This window comes from Tenrec ecaudatus, chromosome 17 (assembly GCF_050624435.1).
Source record: "Tenrec ecaudatus isolate mTenEca1 chromosome 17, mTenEca1.hap1, whole genome shotgun sequence".
Lineage (NCBI taxonomy): Eukaryota > Metazoa > Chordata > Mammalia > Afrosoricida > Tenrecidae > Tenrec > Tenrec ecaudatus.
This window is the reverse complement of record NC_134546.1, coordinates 94757-113269: the sequence shown is the minus strand read 5'-3', so window position 1 is coordinate 113269 and position 18513 is coordinate 94757. Positions and strand designations below refer to the sequence as shown.

Below are 18513 nucleotides of genomic sequence, written 5' to 3'. Positions count from 1 at the left end.
CATGCAGCCAGCAAGTTCACATAGGACATGGGGGTGCTGCCCCTTTTGGATCTTCTATGTTCAAGACTTTCTTGATAACCTTCCACATTTGGCAAGGTCGGAGAAGCTCAGGACATAAGCTATACACACTAGACAGCCTTTTGGGACTGCATGCGCTTGCCTATTGTAGCATAAGGCAATGTACATAATTGGGAGTTTAGAGGCAAATTTATCAAATTACTTCTGGACGTGATCAATATTCTATTTTTGAATCCATTGCCAACAGGTCCTTTCGGGCTCAGTGACACTGTATGCCAGAATAGAAATGCCCCACAGGGTTACTGGGACTCCAGATCTTTATAGAAGCAGAGTGTTGCCTCTTTCTCCCCCAGAACGGCTGGTGGGTTTGAACTGCAGACTTTGGGCTTAGCAACTCACACCAGTGCTCCTTGTAATAGATTTGAGTGTTACATAGTGTGAACGGAGTTACATATTTAATCCAATTTTGAAAACATAAGGTTAAATGATGGTAAATAGGTTTCTTTCTTGGGGGACTTTTTGTTTTGTTTTTAGTCATTTTATTGGGGGCTTGTACAACTCTTATCACAATCTATATGTACATCCATTGTGTCAAGCACATTTGTACATTTGTTGCCATCATCATTCTCAAAACATTTGCTTTGTACTTGAGCCCTTGGTATCAGCTCCTCATTTATTCCCCTCCCTTCCCAACCCTTCCTCCCTCATGAACCCTTGATAATTTATAAATTATTATTATTCATGTCTTATACTGGCTGATGTCTTCCTTTACCCGCTTTTCTGTTGTGCGTCCCTCTGGGAGGGGGTTATAAGTAGATTGTTGTGATCGGATCTCCCTTTCTCCCCCTACCTTCCTCTTACCCTCCTGCTATCGCTATACTCATTATTGGTCCTGAGGAGTTTAGCTGTCTTGGATTTCCTGTGTTTCCAGTTCTTATCTGTACCTGTGTTCATGCTCTGGTCTAGCCAGATTGGTAAGGTACAATTGGAGTCATGGTGGGGGGGGCGGGGCGGGGGAGGAAGCAGTAAAGAACTAGAGGAAAGCTGTATGTTTCATCAGTGCTGCACTGCACTCTGATTTGCTCCTCTCTTCCTGTGACCCTTCTGTAAGGGATGTACAATTGTCTACAGATAGGCTTTGGGTCTCCACTCCTCACTTCCCCTCATTCACATTGATAGGATTATTTGTTTTGGGTCTTGATGTCTGATACCTGAGCCCATCAACACCTCATGATCCCCCAGGCTGGTATGCTTCTTCCATGTGGGCTTTGTTGTTTCTCAGCTCGATGGCCCTTGTTTACCTTCAAGCCTGTAAGACCCCAGACACTGTATTTCTGGATAGCCATCAGCTTTCTTCACATTCCTGGAGAACTTATCAGAAAATGTTCATGGTGCTGTATGTTATCAATTCCTAAGAAGGAAATGGATCTACAAAGGTTTGGGAAGCCTGGAAATGTAAGATAAATGTAAAGTACAATGTTTTCCCTGTGTTTACACATTTTTTGGGACAATTTACACTTTACTTTTTTTTTAATTTAACAGTTGAATCAATAAATTTTAAAGGTGCTTTTCAAAAGGTATTTGGAGGTTGAGCCTGTGCATTGAGCATGTATTTGAAAATGTTTAGGAGTAAATGGCCGCATCTGACCTCCCTTGACCGCACACAGGAAAAGAATTTAACTCCAACTCCACATTAGTAAAACTGATTGCCAGCCGTGCCTCCACTCTCCGTGATGTCTGACACCAGCCATTCCACTCATGGCACTCTGCTTCTCTGCTGGGCTCGACAACCCTTTGTGATGACCCCACAGAGCTTGCAGTATTCACGATGATGGGGGTCCACTTGGGAAGCCAATAGCTCACCACAAGACAGAGTCAGAACTCATTGAGGAGAGTCATTGGTCCACAGAAGCCCTTCCTCCCAGCCAGCAACCAAGTTTCTCTGGTCCTCGGCCACTCTCAGTCACCAGGGTGCCATGGGCGTAGATGGTTTACCCCTTGCCATTGCCAAAATTAATATTTTCTTGGGAGCTGAAAGAAAGCTTAGGTGTGATATTTAGATTTAAATAAGAAAGCTGCTGGTTCTATAGTTTTTCCCAGGGGTGGCACTTAATCCCATACGTCGCACTTAGAGGCCGCCAGCAGCACATAATCATTTCTTTATTTTGTGCCAAAACTATGTTCTCTGGACTCAACAAAGGAGCATCTACAATTGGGCCATTGATGGTTTCAAATAGCATTCCCTGAATTGCACAAGTGCATATACAGTGATCAGGCTTTCTGAGAATCGTGTATCACATTTGTGGTAAGACAGTGTCGTGAGCCTTTCCCACAATTTCCCTGCATGTTTATTGAAATATGTTCAACAGTTCATGGGCAGCTTGTCGGTGCTGTAGCAGCATCAGCAAGTAATAACTGAAGCAAAATGATCTGAGCTTAGTTCAATGAGGCCAAAGTAGTTGAAATATACTGGTGATAGCAGTTTAGAACCATCAGCCAGAAGAATCTCTTTTAACATGTCTTTATGCAGGTCTTTCTGGCAATAAATCTTCTCCATGTTGTGTGTCTGAAAGCAACCAGAGTAGGGAAAGCATCACATTCTGGGATGCTTTCAAGAACAGTCATACACGATGACTGCCCTGCCTCAGTAACACATAGCGAGATGCCAGGCAAGCAGCTAACACCATTTTTATACGTGTAAATGATAGGTTTTAAATTATTTTCTAGTTGCTGTGTAATTGATTATTAGCAAAGAATAATGCTTATTCTTTTACCTAAAGATAAAGAGCTCACGTTCTGAAGAATAAATAAGTTTGTAAGCCTATGCTGGGGTTCGACAAGGGGCCCAAGTAGCAGAGTGGCAACGTTTTTGAGCATTCATTTAAAGGCTGGTGGTTTGAAACCGCCATCAGAGAAAGATGTGGCAGCCAGCTTCTATAAAGATATCTGATCCTTTGGATGTCCTGTGATACAGCTCAGGTCTGTCTCCATGGCAAAGGGTTTTTGCCTGGGTTTGGGGACATTTTACTTATGGATCCTGTACACACAAAGTGCTCCACATCTTGGTTTTAAGTTCCAAACATAAGTCCTCAGTAGTCAGTGTCGCACGATGGAGAGGCAAACATTTGCATTTGAGAAAGTGTTCGACTTCTCACTTAGGTCCAAGACTAGTGAAGTGTTTCTTTTCTGTATACAAGATGATTTTAATGATAGTGTTGCCAGTATCAAAGGGAGAATTGTTTTATTCCTACATAAATTCATGCACAGCTACTGCATAGCCAGTACACATGTTTATTAAATGTTGTTACAGTTAAATATCATAAACAGTCAAAATTATGGTTACGTAGTGATTATAATTATGGTTTTCAATGATGGTGTAATATTACTGAAATATCCTTAATCGCCATTGGTAACCACTGTTAATGGTTTGTAAGAATTAATTTTTAATGGAACACTATAACATACTTTTTATTTTTAAACTACGTATGTGTGTCTTTTCGTGCTGCAGCGATGGTGCATTCCCTAGGATTGTGAATCTTCTTTTGAAATATGGAGCCCATCTAAGTGAACTGTATCTGGCCCACTGCCTGAAGTATGAGAAGTATTCCGAGTTTCGCTGTTTTTTGAAGGAAAGCTGCCCATTGGAACCGTGGAGCCATATGTCCGAATTTATAAATTATGCAGTCAGAGCACAAGCAAAGTCTACAGAATGGTTGCCATATCTCCTGCTTGCAGGGTTTGACCCATTGAACCTTCTGTGCAGTTCTTGGTAAGAAACCAGCACATTAGACGTTAGCCTTTTTGTGTGAATATGTTACCACGAATTATCCCTGATTTCTTGAGATCCCTGCATTGGGAGAAAGGTGTATGCATGTTCACTGCGATGGCTGGGAGAGGGTGAAGGAGCTGGGGGTGTTGCTGCCAATGGCGAGCTTGACTGTCAGGATACAATCTTGGGAAACCAGTAAGAGGTGACTGGGAGAGAGTAGGATGATAGATACCTGTGAACTGTTGTGCTTTCCTTCTCTGACTGACCCCCATGTTCTCTTAAAAAGCCTGTGACAGAAGAAGGAACTATTGAAGCAGCTTTGGAGGTACTGGTTGTTCTCAGTTCATTAGATTCAGTACTCTTGGCATCTTGTCTAAGTTAAGATCTGTCTCCTTGAATGAGTACTGGTTTCTGATGCATCTGAGGACATCCCTTGCTGACTTCAGGTAGTTTCTTAGAAGGGTAGTCCGCTAAGAGTGGATGTCAAGTCAGGAAGAAGAAGGTCATGCCTATCAGACTCTGCCAAAGTTGTTAGTGTCCAGATGGAACTGAAATGGTCATTGTAGCCATGAGAGAACGCTCAGCCTAATAGCTATGATGGCCGCTATTACACAGAATTCCGGAATTGGCACCAAGCAGAGAGTGTACGCTTACAACTGCAGTCTCTTCCTGGAAACGAGTAAGCAACCGAGTGCTTCAGATACATCATGTGTAAGAAAAAAATGTCTCTCTGGTTCGTGGGGTGGGGGATATAGAAATAAAAGCAAACTTGAGATCCAAGCGTCCACGTTTCCTGCGTCTTCACAGGTAGCTTGATGGTGTCTCCAACAGTTACTCAGCAGAGGCTCATCACTGCAGTTTCCTCCACACCTTGTCTGTTCCTGTTCACAACAGTCCATTCTACATTTACTAGGCGAACTCTCTGATGTATAAGTTTATGTGGGTGGGGAGTTTATTTTTTATGCTCATTTTCCCTTTTCTCTTTACATCATTGAGATGTAAGCACTCAGCTAACAGATGCTGTATCACTCACTTCTGAAATCGCTGCGTGGCTGCCGTGATGATTGCATGGATTTCATGGTGGTGTTTGGACTCCGGAGAGAGAGCTAGCAGTCGCTGCCATCACCACTTAGGAGTTATGCCTGGCTGCTGTGGCATATCCGTCCGCACACTCACACTGCCCTCTCTTCTTTCACTTCTTGCCCTACTTTCTTTCAATGCCTCCTGCCCCCAAGGTACACTTTCTTCCCAGCCATACTCCATTTATTTCTCTACTGATTCTCACTTAAGGATCTTTTTTTTAAAAATCATTTTATTATGGGCTCATACAGCTCTTTTTACAATCCGTACATGCATCATTTGTGTCCAGCACAACTGTACACATGCTGCCATCATCATTCTCAAAACACCCCACTCACCACCCAAGCCCCTGGCATCAGCTCCTCACCTTCTCCTCCCTCCTCCCCCCCCGAACCCTTGATAATTTATAAATAATTATTATTTTATCATATCTTACACCATCCGACGTCTCCCTCACCCAGTTCTCCGCTGTCCGTCCTCCAGAGAGGAGGTTACATGTAGACCTTGTCATCTGTTTCCCGCCTCTCCCTCACCCTCCCTCCACCTTCCTGATATCACCACTCTCACTACTGTTTCTGAGGGGCTCATCTGTGCTGGATTTCCCGTATTTCCAGTTCCTATCCATGCCAGTGTACATCTCCCGGTCCAGCCGGTTATGTAAGGTAGAATTGGGATCATGATAGTGGAGGGGAGGAAGCATTCAAGAACCAGAGGAAAATTGTATGTTTCATCGTTGCTACGCTACACTCTGACTGGTTCGTCACCTTCCCACAACCCTTCTGCAAGGGGATGTCCAATTTCCCCCAGATGGACCCTGGGTCCCGACTCTGCACTCCTCCTCATTCACAATGCTATGATTTTTGTTTTTGTTTTTTTGTCTTTGATGCTTGATACCTGATCCCTTCAGTGCCTTGTCATCTCACAGGCTGGTGTGCATTTTCCATGTGGGCTTTGTTGCTTTTCAGTTAGATGGCCCCTTGTTTATCTTCCAGCCTATGGGACCCCAGATTCTATATATTTTGACAACTAGGAACCATCAACTTTCTTTACTGCACTTGTCCTTGCACCCACTTTGTCTTCAGTGTTCGCGTCGGGGTAGGCTGGTGTGCTTCTTCCATGTGGGCTTTCTTGTTTCTTAGCTAGATGGCCACCTGATTGTCTTCCCCCCCCCCCCGCCCCCACTATGCAACCCGCTTCAGTGCCTGAAGCCCACCAGGTAAAACCAGGCAATGGTTCCGGATGACAGTTTGCTTTGGCATGGGACACTATGAGAGGCCCATGGGATCGGGCCTGCCATAAATCAAAACCCATGCATCACCTGATTATCTTCAAGCCTTTAAGATCCCTGATGCTATATCATTTGATAGCCGGGCACCATCAGCTTTGTTTGCAACTTTTGCTTATGCACCCACTTTGTCCTCAGTGATCTAGTCGGGACAGGCCGGTGTGTTTCTTTCATGTGGGTTTTCTTGCCTCTCAGCTAGATGGCTGCTTGTTTATCTTCAGGTCTTTAAGACTTCATGTGCTGTGTCTTTTGGTAGCTGGGCACTATCAGCTTTCTTCACCAAATTTGCTTGTGCACCCATTGTCTTCAACGACTTCAGGTGCTATATCTTTTGGTAGCCGGGCACCATCAGCTTTTTTCACCACATTTGCCTTTGCACCCATTGTCATCAGCGATCGTGCCAGGCAGGTGAGCATCTCAGACTGCCGAATTGTTAGAACAAAGTGTTCTTGTGTTGAGGGAGTACTTGAGCAGGGGCCCACTGTCCATCTGTTTCCTTAATACTAAACCTATAAATATATGTACCTAGATCTATTCCTCCCTCACTGTATATAAATATATTTACATCTTTGTATGTTTGTATTTGAATCTCTATGACTACCCTTTTCCTCCTAGTTCTTTCCTCTGTTTCTTTGTACTTTCCTCTTGTCCCAGTCTCATGTTTTGCCTTCATTAGGGTTTTAGGAATTCCTCTTGGTTACATTGCCCTTGATCCAGCCCTGCCAGACCTCCCACACCCTCCTTGAGACTGATTTTGGATCACCTGTTATTCCCTTGTCCCTGGGCTTGTTAACATCCTCTTCTTTTCTCCCACCACCCCACTCCCATGTCCCCCCAGCTCACTAAGGATCTTGGCTCTACTACTTTCAGTCTTCATAGTCCATGCTAGATTCTAATGGATCTATTTCTTTACCCAACACCTAGCATAGTGTTTACTGAACACTGTTGTTTTTCTTTTCTTTACCACTGTTAGCTCGTGTACTATCAAATGGACTGCAGGGACGATTATTTTATAGAGGAGGAAGTTGAGGCCCTGAGTATGTAACAGACTTGTCCAAGAGCTAGAGCAAGTATGACTCCAAGCTGTCCTGTAGTGTGGCTCAAGCCTGTGCTTGTAAACACTCTGAGGCCGCTTGTTTCCATGGGGAAAGGACGTTGTCGAATTGCTTCATTTTTAAGAACTTGAATCTCTTGTGTCACTAGTAGAAGCAGCGTCAAACTTCTTTGCTCTCACCTCAAGCTACCTTGTTGCTGTTGCTGTTAGGGGCCGTGGAGTTGGTTCTGACCCTAATCCACCGTGTGTAAGCACCGCCAGGTCTGTGCCATCCTCACGATCGATGGGTTTGCACCTGCTGTGGCAGCCACTGTGTCAGTTCAGCCCGGTGAGGGTCTTGCTCTGTATCGCCGACCCTCCACTTTGTCCAGCTTCATGTCCTTCTCCAGGGACTGCCCTTCACTGGTCGCCTACTGGCTTCTGAGTTGGGCTCTCGCTGCAGGACCAGCCGCTGGAGCCCACAAGCTGTTCCCATCAAGACTGAAAGCTGTGGACACCCCACGGGACCAGTTCTGCCCTTCTTTACGGGCTTGCAATGAGTTGGAATCTACTGTATTGCTGCGGCAGTGACTCTCTCTTGAAAAAAGGTCCAAAGTACATGAGGCAAAGGGAGAATTTATCCAGGAGAAGAAAACTTAAATGACTGCATTTCCTTCCGTTCCCTTCCCTGGAAGGAGACAGATTTTTTTTTTTACTTTATTATTTTGGATAGTTTTATAAAATGCACCTTTCCACCCCCAGTTCTAATACATCCCCCAAGTTTGAGAGCCCTTTGGTGGTTCCTGTGATACGAAGCCAGTGGTGTGCAGGATTTGTGGGATGTGGTACGACAGAAGAGATTTGAGACCCAGACCATTTCAAATTGTTTTGAACAAACTATAACACCTCCAGTCACGTCAGAGGTGAGAATAGCAGTTGTACATGGTTTAGTCTGGAGGAATCATGTTAGTCGCTTTCTATTCGTGAGAAAAAATACAAGGGAAAAGTTTAACAATATCTCTTTAACGTGGTGAACGTTTTCTTCACTGATCTTTTATGGAATGGATAAAGCCTGTGTCTAAGCTGTACATGGTAAATGTTTTGCTTTCTTTTATCCAATTTTCATTGAGAGAGCTGTTCTAAGAAAAATCCTCTTATAAAAATTCCAGTGTGTTTTGAAAGTGAATTTTGTTTTATCTTATTTATATCAACTGTTGCCTAATCTTTGTCATGTAAATTAGGAATACCTTTCCTAGGTTTCGGTTGTCTTAAACAGTATTAAAAATCTATTAGAAACAGGAAAACAACCACATAATCTATTAGGCCGTGTCATTCCCTGTCACAATATAATCTACACAGTCGATTAAAAAAATACAAACAGTTGTCACCATATTCAAAGTCTTTATCAATGTTCCCTGCGAGATTTGTCCTCCCCTTGAATGTAATGGTGGAATAATAGAAAGCAAGTGCCACCTAGGGGTGATTAGCTGCCACTCGTTTATGATTTGCAGTGTAGACAGTAACAACACCTTTTAATTGGCATGATCTATGTTGGTGAAATAAACATGCCATTATACTAGCAAAAGCTGTGCAAACAGATTTGCTTTTCCTTTGTGGTCAGATAACTGCATAAAACTCGCCCTGTGCTTGGTCACAATCAGACCTAAAGCACATGAAGGCAGAACCGTGATACCACCAAAGCAGTCATCAGGACCCACCTCCAAACCCTGAAGAGCCCAGGTGGTACTCTGCCTTTGGACACATCTAGTCATGTCATCTACTCTCAGTGCTTTCGACAGCCTCTGGTTTCACTGAGGTTCCCTGGGAAGTGAATGTTTCCCAAGGTATTTGTGCTACATTTTAGGACCTTCCCTGTGTACGTTTACATATTGGAGAAATAAGAATGTAGGAAATAATTTGGGTACTCTCTGATCAAGTAATTTCAAAGTTATTTTGCTTCTAAATTACCCAAATTCGGTAATTTTAGAGATGATAAATTTAAAGTATTATTCAATTATTTCCCTTTTCATCTTTTTACTCATCTTTAGTACTTGCTGGGAAATGTCTCAAAAAATTTTAAAGGGTAACTTTATTAAGACATGGATAGGGATGGACGGCAGAGAAGGGGGGGAAGGGAGACTCCGGATAGGGCAAGATATGACAAAATAACAATCTATAAAATATCAAGGGCTCATGAGGGAGAGGGGAGCGGGGAGGGAGGGGGGAAAAAAAAGAGGACCTGATGCAAAGGGCTTAAGTGGAGAGCAAATGCTTTGAAAATGATTAGGGCCAAGAAGGTACGGATGTGCTTTACACAATTGATGTATGTATATGTGTGGATTGTGATAAGAGTTGTATGAGCCCCTAATAAAATGTAAAAAAGGAAAAAGACATGGATAGGACATTCTGGTTTTGTAGTAATTGCTAGAGAGCTAATTATTTTTCTTCAGTCAGTGTGATGGTAGAGGGGAGGATCTCATGGATTTGTGACAGATAATATTGTTAGAAGAGTTCTCTTTAAGCTTTGACTGAACTTCATGTTATGGTATTCTGAGGCATACAGAAAATATAATACTCAGGTTTTCAAGTGTGTTCCAGTAATAGTGAAACTGAATGTAACATCTCTTATTTTCAAAAGTGCGTTTACTATATTACTTATTTTCAAAATCAGCCTTCTAACGTAGATAATGTAAGTCGTATTCTAATTCTATAACCGGGATGTAGGGCTGAAAGAATGTAGGAAAGAAGGTTTGTAAGTCATAGCAGTGGTGCTAGAAAGCAGGACTCCTAGATTGGTGTTCTTGGTCGTGGGAGTTAAATGCTTCTGCAGTTTGGAGTGGCTTCTTTTAGACTTTGGAGGAAATCTGACATTATTTCAAAAGAACAGAGGAAAAATAAGTTTCTCTGGAACCCCTACTTTCAAGCCTTAAGGACAACACTGGTTCTGCTTTCGTCTTTAGGGCTGGGTCTAGAACGGTTCTTATAGAACAGTTGCACGTCCTTGTGAGTTGTGGACAAACCAACAGGCTCTGGTACTCTCTCTTTAGGAATCTTTAGATGTTTGAGCAGTCGGGACTGTTAGATGCTATGTCAGTAAGGATGATGACCAATCTAGGTTCTTATAATGGTCCATCGGTACGAAAATTGCAAATCCAGTGGTGACACTGGCACTAGCTCTGTGTTTTTCTTAACACTTTTTGTGGAGTAGGGAGGACAGTTATTAGCATCTATGAGCATAAGAATTCATCTTATAGTCTCTTGGACAAGCACATACAGGTTCAATTCCATTTTAGTAAGAACCTGTGGATAATGATTCATACCCACAGAACTTGCCTCTAGTTAGATGAAGACTTTCTGTGTCCTTCTGGTGTGGGTCCTTCTCACTTAGTAAGATGTTGTGAGAATAGGCTTGTAGGGTCTGTTGCTAGGACAGACTCGTGGTACATTTTGTGTCTAATGGAATGTTAATATCTTGCTCTTGTAGGATTGACTCAGTCAGTGATGACACCCTTATCCTCACTTTGGAGTTTACGAATTGGAAAAGACTTCCACCAACTATTGAAAAGATGCTCTCTGTTCGTGCCTCAAAATCATCTTGGGCTTTACAGGCACATATTGGTAAGCCAGTGTAACACTCTTAACTTTTCTTCCTTCTCCAGCTATAGGCCACTTTTAAAGGACAAGACTTAGTCTAGCACATGCATTAAATGGAATGTAATTGGCAATTTCGTACACACATAGGGAGAGGGTGAGATGGTAGTTGGGGGCCTTGAGTAACAGAGTGGGTTTCTTTGGGGCTGCTAACCACAAGGCCAATAGGCAGAGACTCCCAGCTGCTTTGTGGGAGACAGATGAGGCTTCCTGTGCCTGTAGAGAATGACCGGCTTGGAAACCCCTGTAGGGTCCCTATGGGTTGAAATCCAATTGATGACAGTGGGTTTGGGTTTTGGGTGGGATGGTTTAAATTTAATTCAACAAAATCATAACATTTGGTTTTATAAGTTCAACCTTCGACACATATGCAGACAATCTGGTGTTTACTGGAATTTTTAAAGTAGGGATATATTTCATTTTAATAAGACTTACATAATATGAGTCCCCAAAGTTTGGTTAGTGCATATTTATTTAGCTTGTAGTCACAAAAATGCTAAAATTATTTTTTCTCTTTGGACTGTGAGTGGAGTGGTATTTCCTCTGTCATATTTGACCACCTTTGAAACATAGTACCATTTTTTATTTATACATATCCTATTGAGTGTATGCCAGTACGTATCTGGTATGTTGGTACTGCTATGGGGATGAACTGGGTTTGGATTTTGTGAGCTGACTGATGTTTAAAGTGCCTGTAAAACAAACTCTCAGTCTGTCCTCACTTATTAAAAAGGTTTTAAGCTAGTTACAGAAGTGAAGAACACACAGCATAGTTAGCTTTTGTACAAGGAAATCAGCGTTAACTAAACATAATATATTCAGGGTATTCCTAATATTCAAGTTTATTTCACTGTGAGTATATTTTGTTAACCATATTATATCTTAAGTTAGAAAGAAAAAATTTATTTACTGCTATTTTTACAGCAATATTTATTTTATTTATTAATTATTTATTTACTGCTATTTTTAGCCATTTGGAATAAGTTTTGAACAAGTGACCTTATGCCTATGGAGAAATGTATCTTCCAATCTCTTAGAAAATTGTATTTAATTGTCAAAAAAAACAAACATGTTCAGAAAAATATTCTCTCAAAGTGAAGTGTGTTCAAGCTATTAGGGAGAATTCTGTTGAAGGAAAAGTAATGTTTACCACCCCCGAGACTTCTAGTACCGCATTTCTTTAATGGTGATGTTGGAAAACTCAGTAGCGGGTAATTCTTCACCTTGAGAATTGCATCTGCTTTTACTAATTATGTATGAGCAGCCACAGAGCATATACATCTATTCAGAGCAGATAGAATCATGGAACAGTGGATCTGAGAACAAAGAGTCCAACATGTGAACATAATTGCAGCCTATCAGTTAGGAGCAAGAGGTGTGAATTTCCTCTGAAGATCTTAACGTATTGTCAGGTCTGTCCAGATGAAGGTAAGAATGGTACCTCTCAAAGCAGTAGATTAAATCCGTCAAGGGTGTCGTGTGGAAACTAGGCAGTAGGCAGAGCTTCTGTAGGGTAATCATCGTCGTCTCTTTTTTTATTGAAATACTTTTATTGGGGCTCCACAATCCATACATTCCTCCAGTGTGTCAGGCGCATTTACACATATGCCATCATCATTTTAAAAGCATCCTCTTCCCACTTGAGTGTCTGATGTTAGCTCCCCATTTCTTTCCTCACCTGTCCTCCTTCACGAACCCTTGATAAGTTATAGATTATTATTTCTTTTTCTTACATCATCCTCCATCGCCCCTCACTCACTTTTCCATTATTCATCCCCCTGGGAGGGGGTTCTAGGTTGATCCTTGGGATGGATTTCCTCTCTCTCCCCCAACCCTCCCCTAATCTTCCTGGTTATCTACTCTCCTTGTTGGCCCTGAGGGGTTTATCTATCCTGGATTCCCTGTGTTGGGGGCTCTTATCTGTAGCAGTGTGCATGCTCTGGTCTAATCTGATTTGTAAGGTAGAATTGAGGTCATGATAGTGGCGTGAAGGAAGCACCAAAGAACTATAGGAAAGTTGTGTTTCATCAGTGCTATACTGCACCGTAACTACCTCATTTCTTGCCTGTGACCCCTCTGTGAGGGGATGTCCAATAGTCTACAGATGGGCATTGGGTCTCCACCCCATGGCCCCTCCCCCTCGCTCCCTCCATTTACCTCGGGTATCCCTTCAACACCTCATGATCACACAGGCTGGTGTGCTTCTTCCATGTGGACTTTGTTGCTTCTGAGGAGCTAGATGGCCACTTGTTTATCTTCAGGCCTTTAAGACCCCCATCAGCTTTCTTCACCACATTTGCTTATGCACCTATTTTGTCTTCAGTGATCGTGTTGGGAACGTAAGCATCACAGAATGCTGGATTGTTAGAACAAAGTGTTCTGTTGAGGAAGTACTTGAGTCGAGGCCCAATGTCCATCTGCAACCTTAATTCTTAACATAAAGATGAGTACATAGTTGTATTCCCCTCTCATTATATATATATATATATTTACATATGTACATGCCTGTATTTAGGCCTCTATAAATATCCTTTGCCTCCTGGTTCTTTCCTCTATTTCCTTTTACCTTGCCTCTTGTCCCACCATCATGTTTGGTCTTCATTCGGGTTCTGTAATTCCTCGCTGCTACATTGCCCTGATTAAGCTCCACTAAGCATCGTACACCCTTCTCTCCATTGATTTTAGTTCACTTGTTGTTTCCTTGTCCCTGGGTTGGTATCTACCCCCTTTCCTTTCTCCCACCTCCCCTTCTCTAGTATCCCCCCCCCCAACCATTGATCCTAATCTTTTTATCTCTGAATTATTTATCCCGCCTATCTTATCTAGGTAGAGATGCAGATATGCCGCGGTCCAGCCGCAGCGGGTTTGGGTCCCCCGCTAGGTGGGTAAGGCTTCGATGCGTGGGAGACAGAAATCACACAACTCAAAGGTTGCGGTGACTGTTCCAATTTTATTCATGTAAAGCTTCAACTTATATATTCTTTTTCTTGGCTTAAAGCTTATGGTCTGAGATCATACATAAGGAAATTCTCAGGCCAAAAGACCGTAACAAGTTACATCAATCACATCATGATTCTTGGTTAAAAATTAGTACATCTTGAAACTGAAACTTTCTCATACAAGGGTGATAGACATAAACCTTCTAACAATAACTGAGCACACTTCATCCAAATAGGGCACATTATTCTAACTATGAAATCAATAAAGCATTCATACATTTCATTATCAAAAATTACTTGACAGGCTTTGGCTGTTCTTTCTTAGGCTGTTCCTCCAGGGCTTTCATTTCTTGTTCTTTCTTTTCCACTAAGTTCCCATAAATTAAACTCCCAAAAGTCTTTCTGTACCAAGGTATGAGTTGCCTCATAATAGGTAGCTTTCCTTCAGTGGACTTCAAGTTACCTCACAATAGATAGCTTTGCTTCAGTGGACTTCAAACATCACGGAGGCCCTCCTCTTGCTAACCTTTCCATAAAACTTAAACTACTAAAAGGAACTTGTACACCTTTCTTTGTTAACTATTCTTATGCCATTTTCATGGCAAGCCCCTGTATAAGGTAAATCAGGGCCAGGAACTCTATTTCTCTTTGAGTTATTCTCTGGAGGGAGATGCCGTATTCTGCCCCCTATGCGGTAACCAAGATAAGGAAAGGGAAAGACTGGATGATAAACTTTTTTAGAATCTTGCACAAAAGCACTCCAAATAATTATGGCAAGGCCAATCAAACAAGTTCAAATACATGTCGAGAGGGGGTTTGGGCAGCCAACTCCCACTGTCCAGCTTCTCTGAAGCCAGGCCAGGCGTCGTTCGACTCTGTCTTCGACATCACACGGCAGGACTGGTCCCCTCACAGATACATTAATAAATGCAAAAACAGGCAAAGCCAAGTAAAACAACAAAGGAAGTCAAAACCAAGAAAGCAATAACAACAACAAAATATACCAAAATAACAATACCAAAAAGAAAGCCACTGACAAAAATGGAAAAGCCCATAACTAGTCCAAGGTCTGTTTGTTGCCTTTATGAGTGTTTTCTAATAGAGTCTGATGGGGTCCCGCACTCTGTCTTCAAAGTCTATTTTTGGTATTCCCTGGGGGGTTTCATCACTCTGCTCCCCCTGCTGCTCTGCTGCATGCCCTCAGTGCCTCACCCCAGCGTGATGGAGCCTGACCATGCACTGTTCCCACACTCTTTCCAGTGCTGTTCCCCGCAGTGCCATGGTTCAGTGAAGGACGCGTGTCCCATGGTGAGGCCAGCCCTATGGTCCTCCCAGTGTGTTGTCTGCTCCGAGCAGGAGCATCGTCCTCAGGGCTTGGTGGGCCAGGATGTCCTCTCCATCCCTTTTTGGTTCTCCTGTGTGCTCTAATCTGACTCACCCCTCTCCCCAAGCTGTAGCCCCATTGCTGTCCTCTGAAGTGCACTTTTCTGAGGGGGGACGGGAATATTATCAGTGGAGCAGGCCCCTAACAAATTATCACCGACCCAGTAGGCACAATATAAGTCAATATTATAGTAAAGTCTCATAGAGAACATGAAGGATAGGAGAGAGAGTAAAATGAAGGAGTTAGACACATTTCATGGTAGCATGCTCACCTCAGCTCCTCTTGGTGGGACAGGGCAGGAGAGAGAGCAGGAGAGAAGGGAAAGGGAAGAAGGACAAGGGGAGAGGGGGCAGGGGAGTGAGGACCAGGGGAAAGAGAGCTCTTTATTTCTAACCTAGGCTTATATACTTTTGGGGGTGTACAAGCCCCCTAATTACAGGTAAAGATATGTGTCACAGGAAGGGGTTGTGCTGTAGGTAATACCGTAATGAGAGGGGGATGATCTAGGGATATACACGCAATAGGAAGGGGAGGAATTGGGGGCATACATGTGACAAGATGGGTAGATCCTAGATTCCGGATGGCAGCCAAACTTTGGATGTCACTGAGCAGGTTTGACCTGTTCTCTGGCTCTCCATGGAAACAATTACTATCCTTATCAGTAGAGTATGAGCTCCACCTACAGTGGACCTCACTGATGTCTGAATGCCTTTAGGGAGAACATCCCTAAGCATCTGACCTCCCACCATGTGCTGGCAAACAGCCTCTAATGTTTGGCATGTCTTTGAGGGAGACAAAGCTGGAGAAAAGTCTTTTTATATCCCACAGAATATGACTCAGGTTTTATTTACAAAATCCAATAGCTGCTTCACTTTTCTTATTTGACATGTTGAACATGATAAACTATGAATAAATTATTACATTTATACATTTTTATAGTGGCCATGTCCTTTTTTCCCAGTAAAGAGAGCAGTCTTTTAAAATTTTAAATGTTGGTAAATGTCACTTGTTGGGAAGCTGCTGTAGAGGTTGCAGAATTGTGTGTCTCAGGCCCTGTGGGTATTGTCGTTGAAAGCATCACAGACCTGGAGTCCGACTGGCTGGGCTCTCTGTGGCACTTGCCTTTGTGGCTTGCATCCCAACAGGTAATGTCACTATATTTCAAAGGGATTTATAAAGTATTTTTTGACTAACAATAGGTTCTTAGTAAAGCTCTTAGTTAATACTTTTGTCATGGAAAAGGAAACTACATCCTATAGTTAATGACATGCTGATAAGTTTGAATGCAATGGCTATCATAAGTGCGCGCACGCACACAGTTTGGGGAGTCAAATGGACCTGCGTTTGAGTCCATTTGCTGTGTAATCTTTGAAAAGTTATTTCAGAGAGTAAAAAGGGTTTAAAGTGTCTACAATTACTTTCTGGAGAGTACTTTGTAGGGTTAATGTGGCAATAAAAGAGTGTAAGTATGAAGTATATGGGCAAACATCACAGTAGAAGCTAAATAAGTGTCCCTTTCTGTGCCTATCTAAAATTTATATTCTGATCTAATATCATAAATTTTTAAATTTCTGTTGTTGAGATAAAAAAGGAAATGTCTGGTAAGTCACATGTCCCCTGGCTTGCTGTAGTGGCCTGGAGACCACTGACAGTGGTCTCCACAGGAAGCGCAGTGGCACGCTGGCAGCCGCCAGCTTCTCCTCATTTCTAACACGACTTGGCCTACTGTTAAGTTCAGGTAGGTATTGTTGGATCTGTAGAACGTGATCATTGAATTTGACGTTGTTCAGGCACTGACTTTGTGTCGCTGACAGCCTGAGGAAGAGGAGCCAGGTGAAGGCTTTAGCAAAGAAAACGGCTTACTGTGCTAGTCCCGGCCCAAGTAGTTTTTGGTTTTTTAACCAAAGCAACATAACATATTCATTTCAGTACACAGAGATTAACAAATGTCTTTTACCTTAGTATACCATGACATCTGTTTTTGGAAATGAATTTTCATGTTTTGTGGGTTTTTTTCCTGTTTTTATTTTTTTGTTCTTCTAGCTTCTGTTCCATCCTTAACACACCTTTGTCGCCTGGTAATTCGGTCCAGTCTAAAACCAGAGCACCTACAATCTGATAGTTTTATCTGTCAGTTGCCACTTCCCAGACGCCTTCATGATTATTTGCTCTATGCCGACGTTCTGAGGACAAAGGACGTTCCAGAGCTGCCAGTTATTCAAGGAGGAGCAAGCAGTCCCTGAAGCTCCTTAGCCCGACTCGTTTCTTAACCAGACAAGAAAATCACAGAGGACAGAGTTTTCATGATTTTATAGTCACAAATGGTTTAATACAAGTGTGTAAACCTCACTGATGTGACCTTAGTACAGTTTTATTGTCAGTAGGCTTTATGCTGCAACATTCATAGATGCCTGACCATTTTCTGCTTTGTCCTGCTATTGAAGCCTGGTGGTGCTTCCAGTGCTGCTCACAACACATTTCCATCTCTAGTTCTGTATTTGCCTGGAGCCAGGAGTTTAGAAGGGAATCTTATCACTTCCCTGGCAGTATGAGGTGTTACATATCTTTATCAGAATACTATTATTTACTGTTGTTATTATTTTATTGTGGAGGATGGAATTTTTCATGTTTATAAAATAAATTTTTCTTTGCAATATTTTATTCTCATCTCTTAAGTCAATGGCTTGTGACTTAGGGTTGGGGTTAACGGTTATGGTTTCAAGGTTATGGTTTCTGGGTTAGGGTTTGAGGGTTTTTAGGGTTTAGGTTTAGGGGTTGGAGGTTAGGGTTAGGGTTTGGTTAGGCTTAGGGTTAAGGTTGGGGTTTGGGTTTTAAGGTTAGGGTAGGGGTTAGGGTTTAGGGTGATTTAGGGGTTAGAGTTAGGGTTGTTAGGACTGTTGTTAGGGTTTAGAGTTTTTAGGGATTAGGATTATTAGGGTTAGGGGGTTGAGGTCAGGTCACAGTTTGGCATAGGGGGCCAGGGTTTAGGGTTAGGGGGTTAGGGTCTTAGGGTCAGGGTCCAAAGGTTAGGGTTTTTACGGTTTAGGATTTGGTTTAGGATTAAGCGTCAGGGTCTTAGGGTTAGGGTATTAGGTTTAAGGGTTAGGGGGTTAGGTTTACAGTTTGGGTCTTAGGGTAAGGGTTTTAGGATGAGTGTTTTTAGGGGTAATGGTTAGGGCTGTTAGTGTTAGGGGATGGGGTTTGGGTTAGGGTTTTTAGGGTTGGGGTTTTAAGGTAAGGATTTTAGGGTTAGGGTTTGGGGGTTAGATTTAGGGTTTAGGGATTTTGATTAGGGTTTTAGGGATAGAGTTTTAAGGTTAGGGTTAGAGTTTTCGGGTTTGGGTCTAAGGATAG

At 42.5% G+C, this 18513-nt stretch overlaps 1 protein-coding gene and 1 non-coding gene across 5 annotated transcripts in view; one reads left to right on the top strand and one right to left on the bottom strand.

The window, feature by feature from the left end:
- The window catches only part of ASB3 (ankyrin repeat and SOCS box containing 3), a 94452-nt gene extending 76637 nt beyond the window's left edge, over nt 1-17815 (top strand). For all 4 annotated transcript variants that reach the window (XM_075536020.1, XM_075536019.1, XM_075536021.1 and 1 more), the window contains 3 exons: nt 3527-3787; nt 10670-10803; nt 17203-17815. In XM_075536020.1, coding sequence (XP_075392135.1) covers nt 3527-3787; nt 10670-10803; nt 17203-17402 — 595 coding nt within the window. In that variant the 3' untranslated portion in view covers nt 17403-17815. The remainder of the gene's footprint in view (nt 1-3526; nt 3788-10669; nt 10804-17202) is intronic.
- Nucleotides 6047-6180, bottom strand: LOC142431210 (small nucleolar RNA SNORA42/SNORA80 family). The gene has a single exon (XR_012780752.1). It is a non-coding gene; the product is annotated as a small nucleolar RNA SNORA42/SNORA80 family (small nucleolar RNA).
- Nucleotides 17816-18513: the final 698 nt, after the last annotated feature.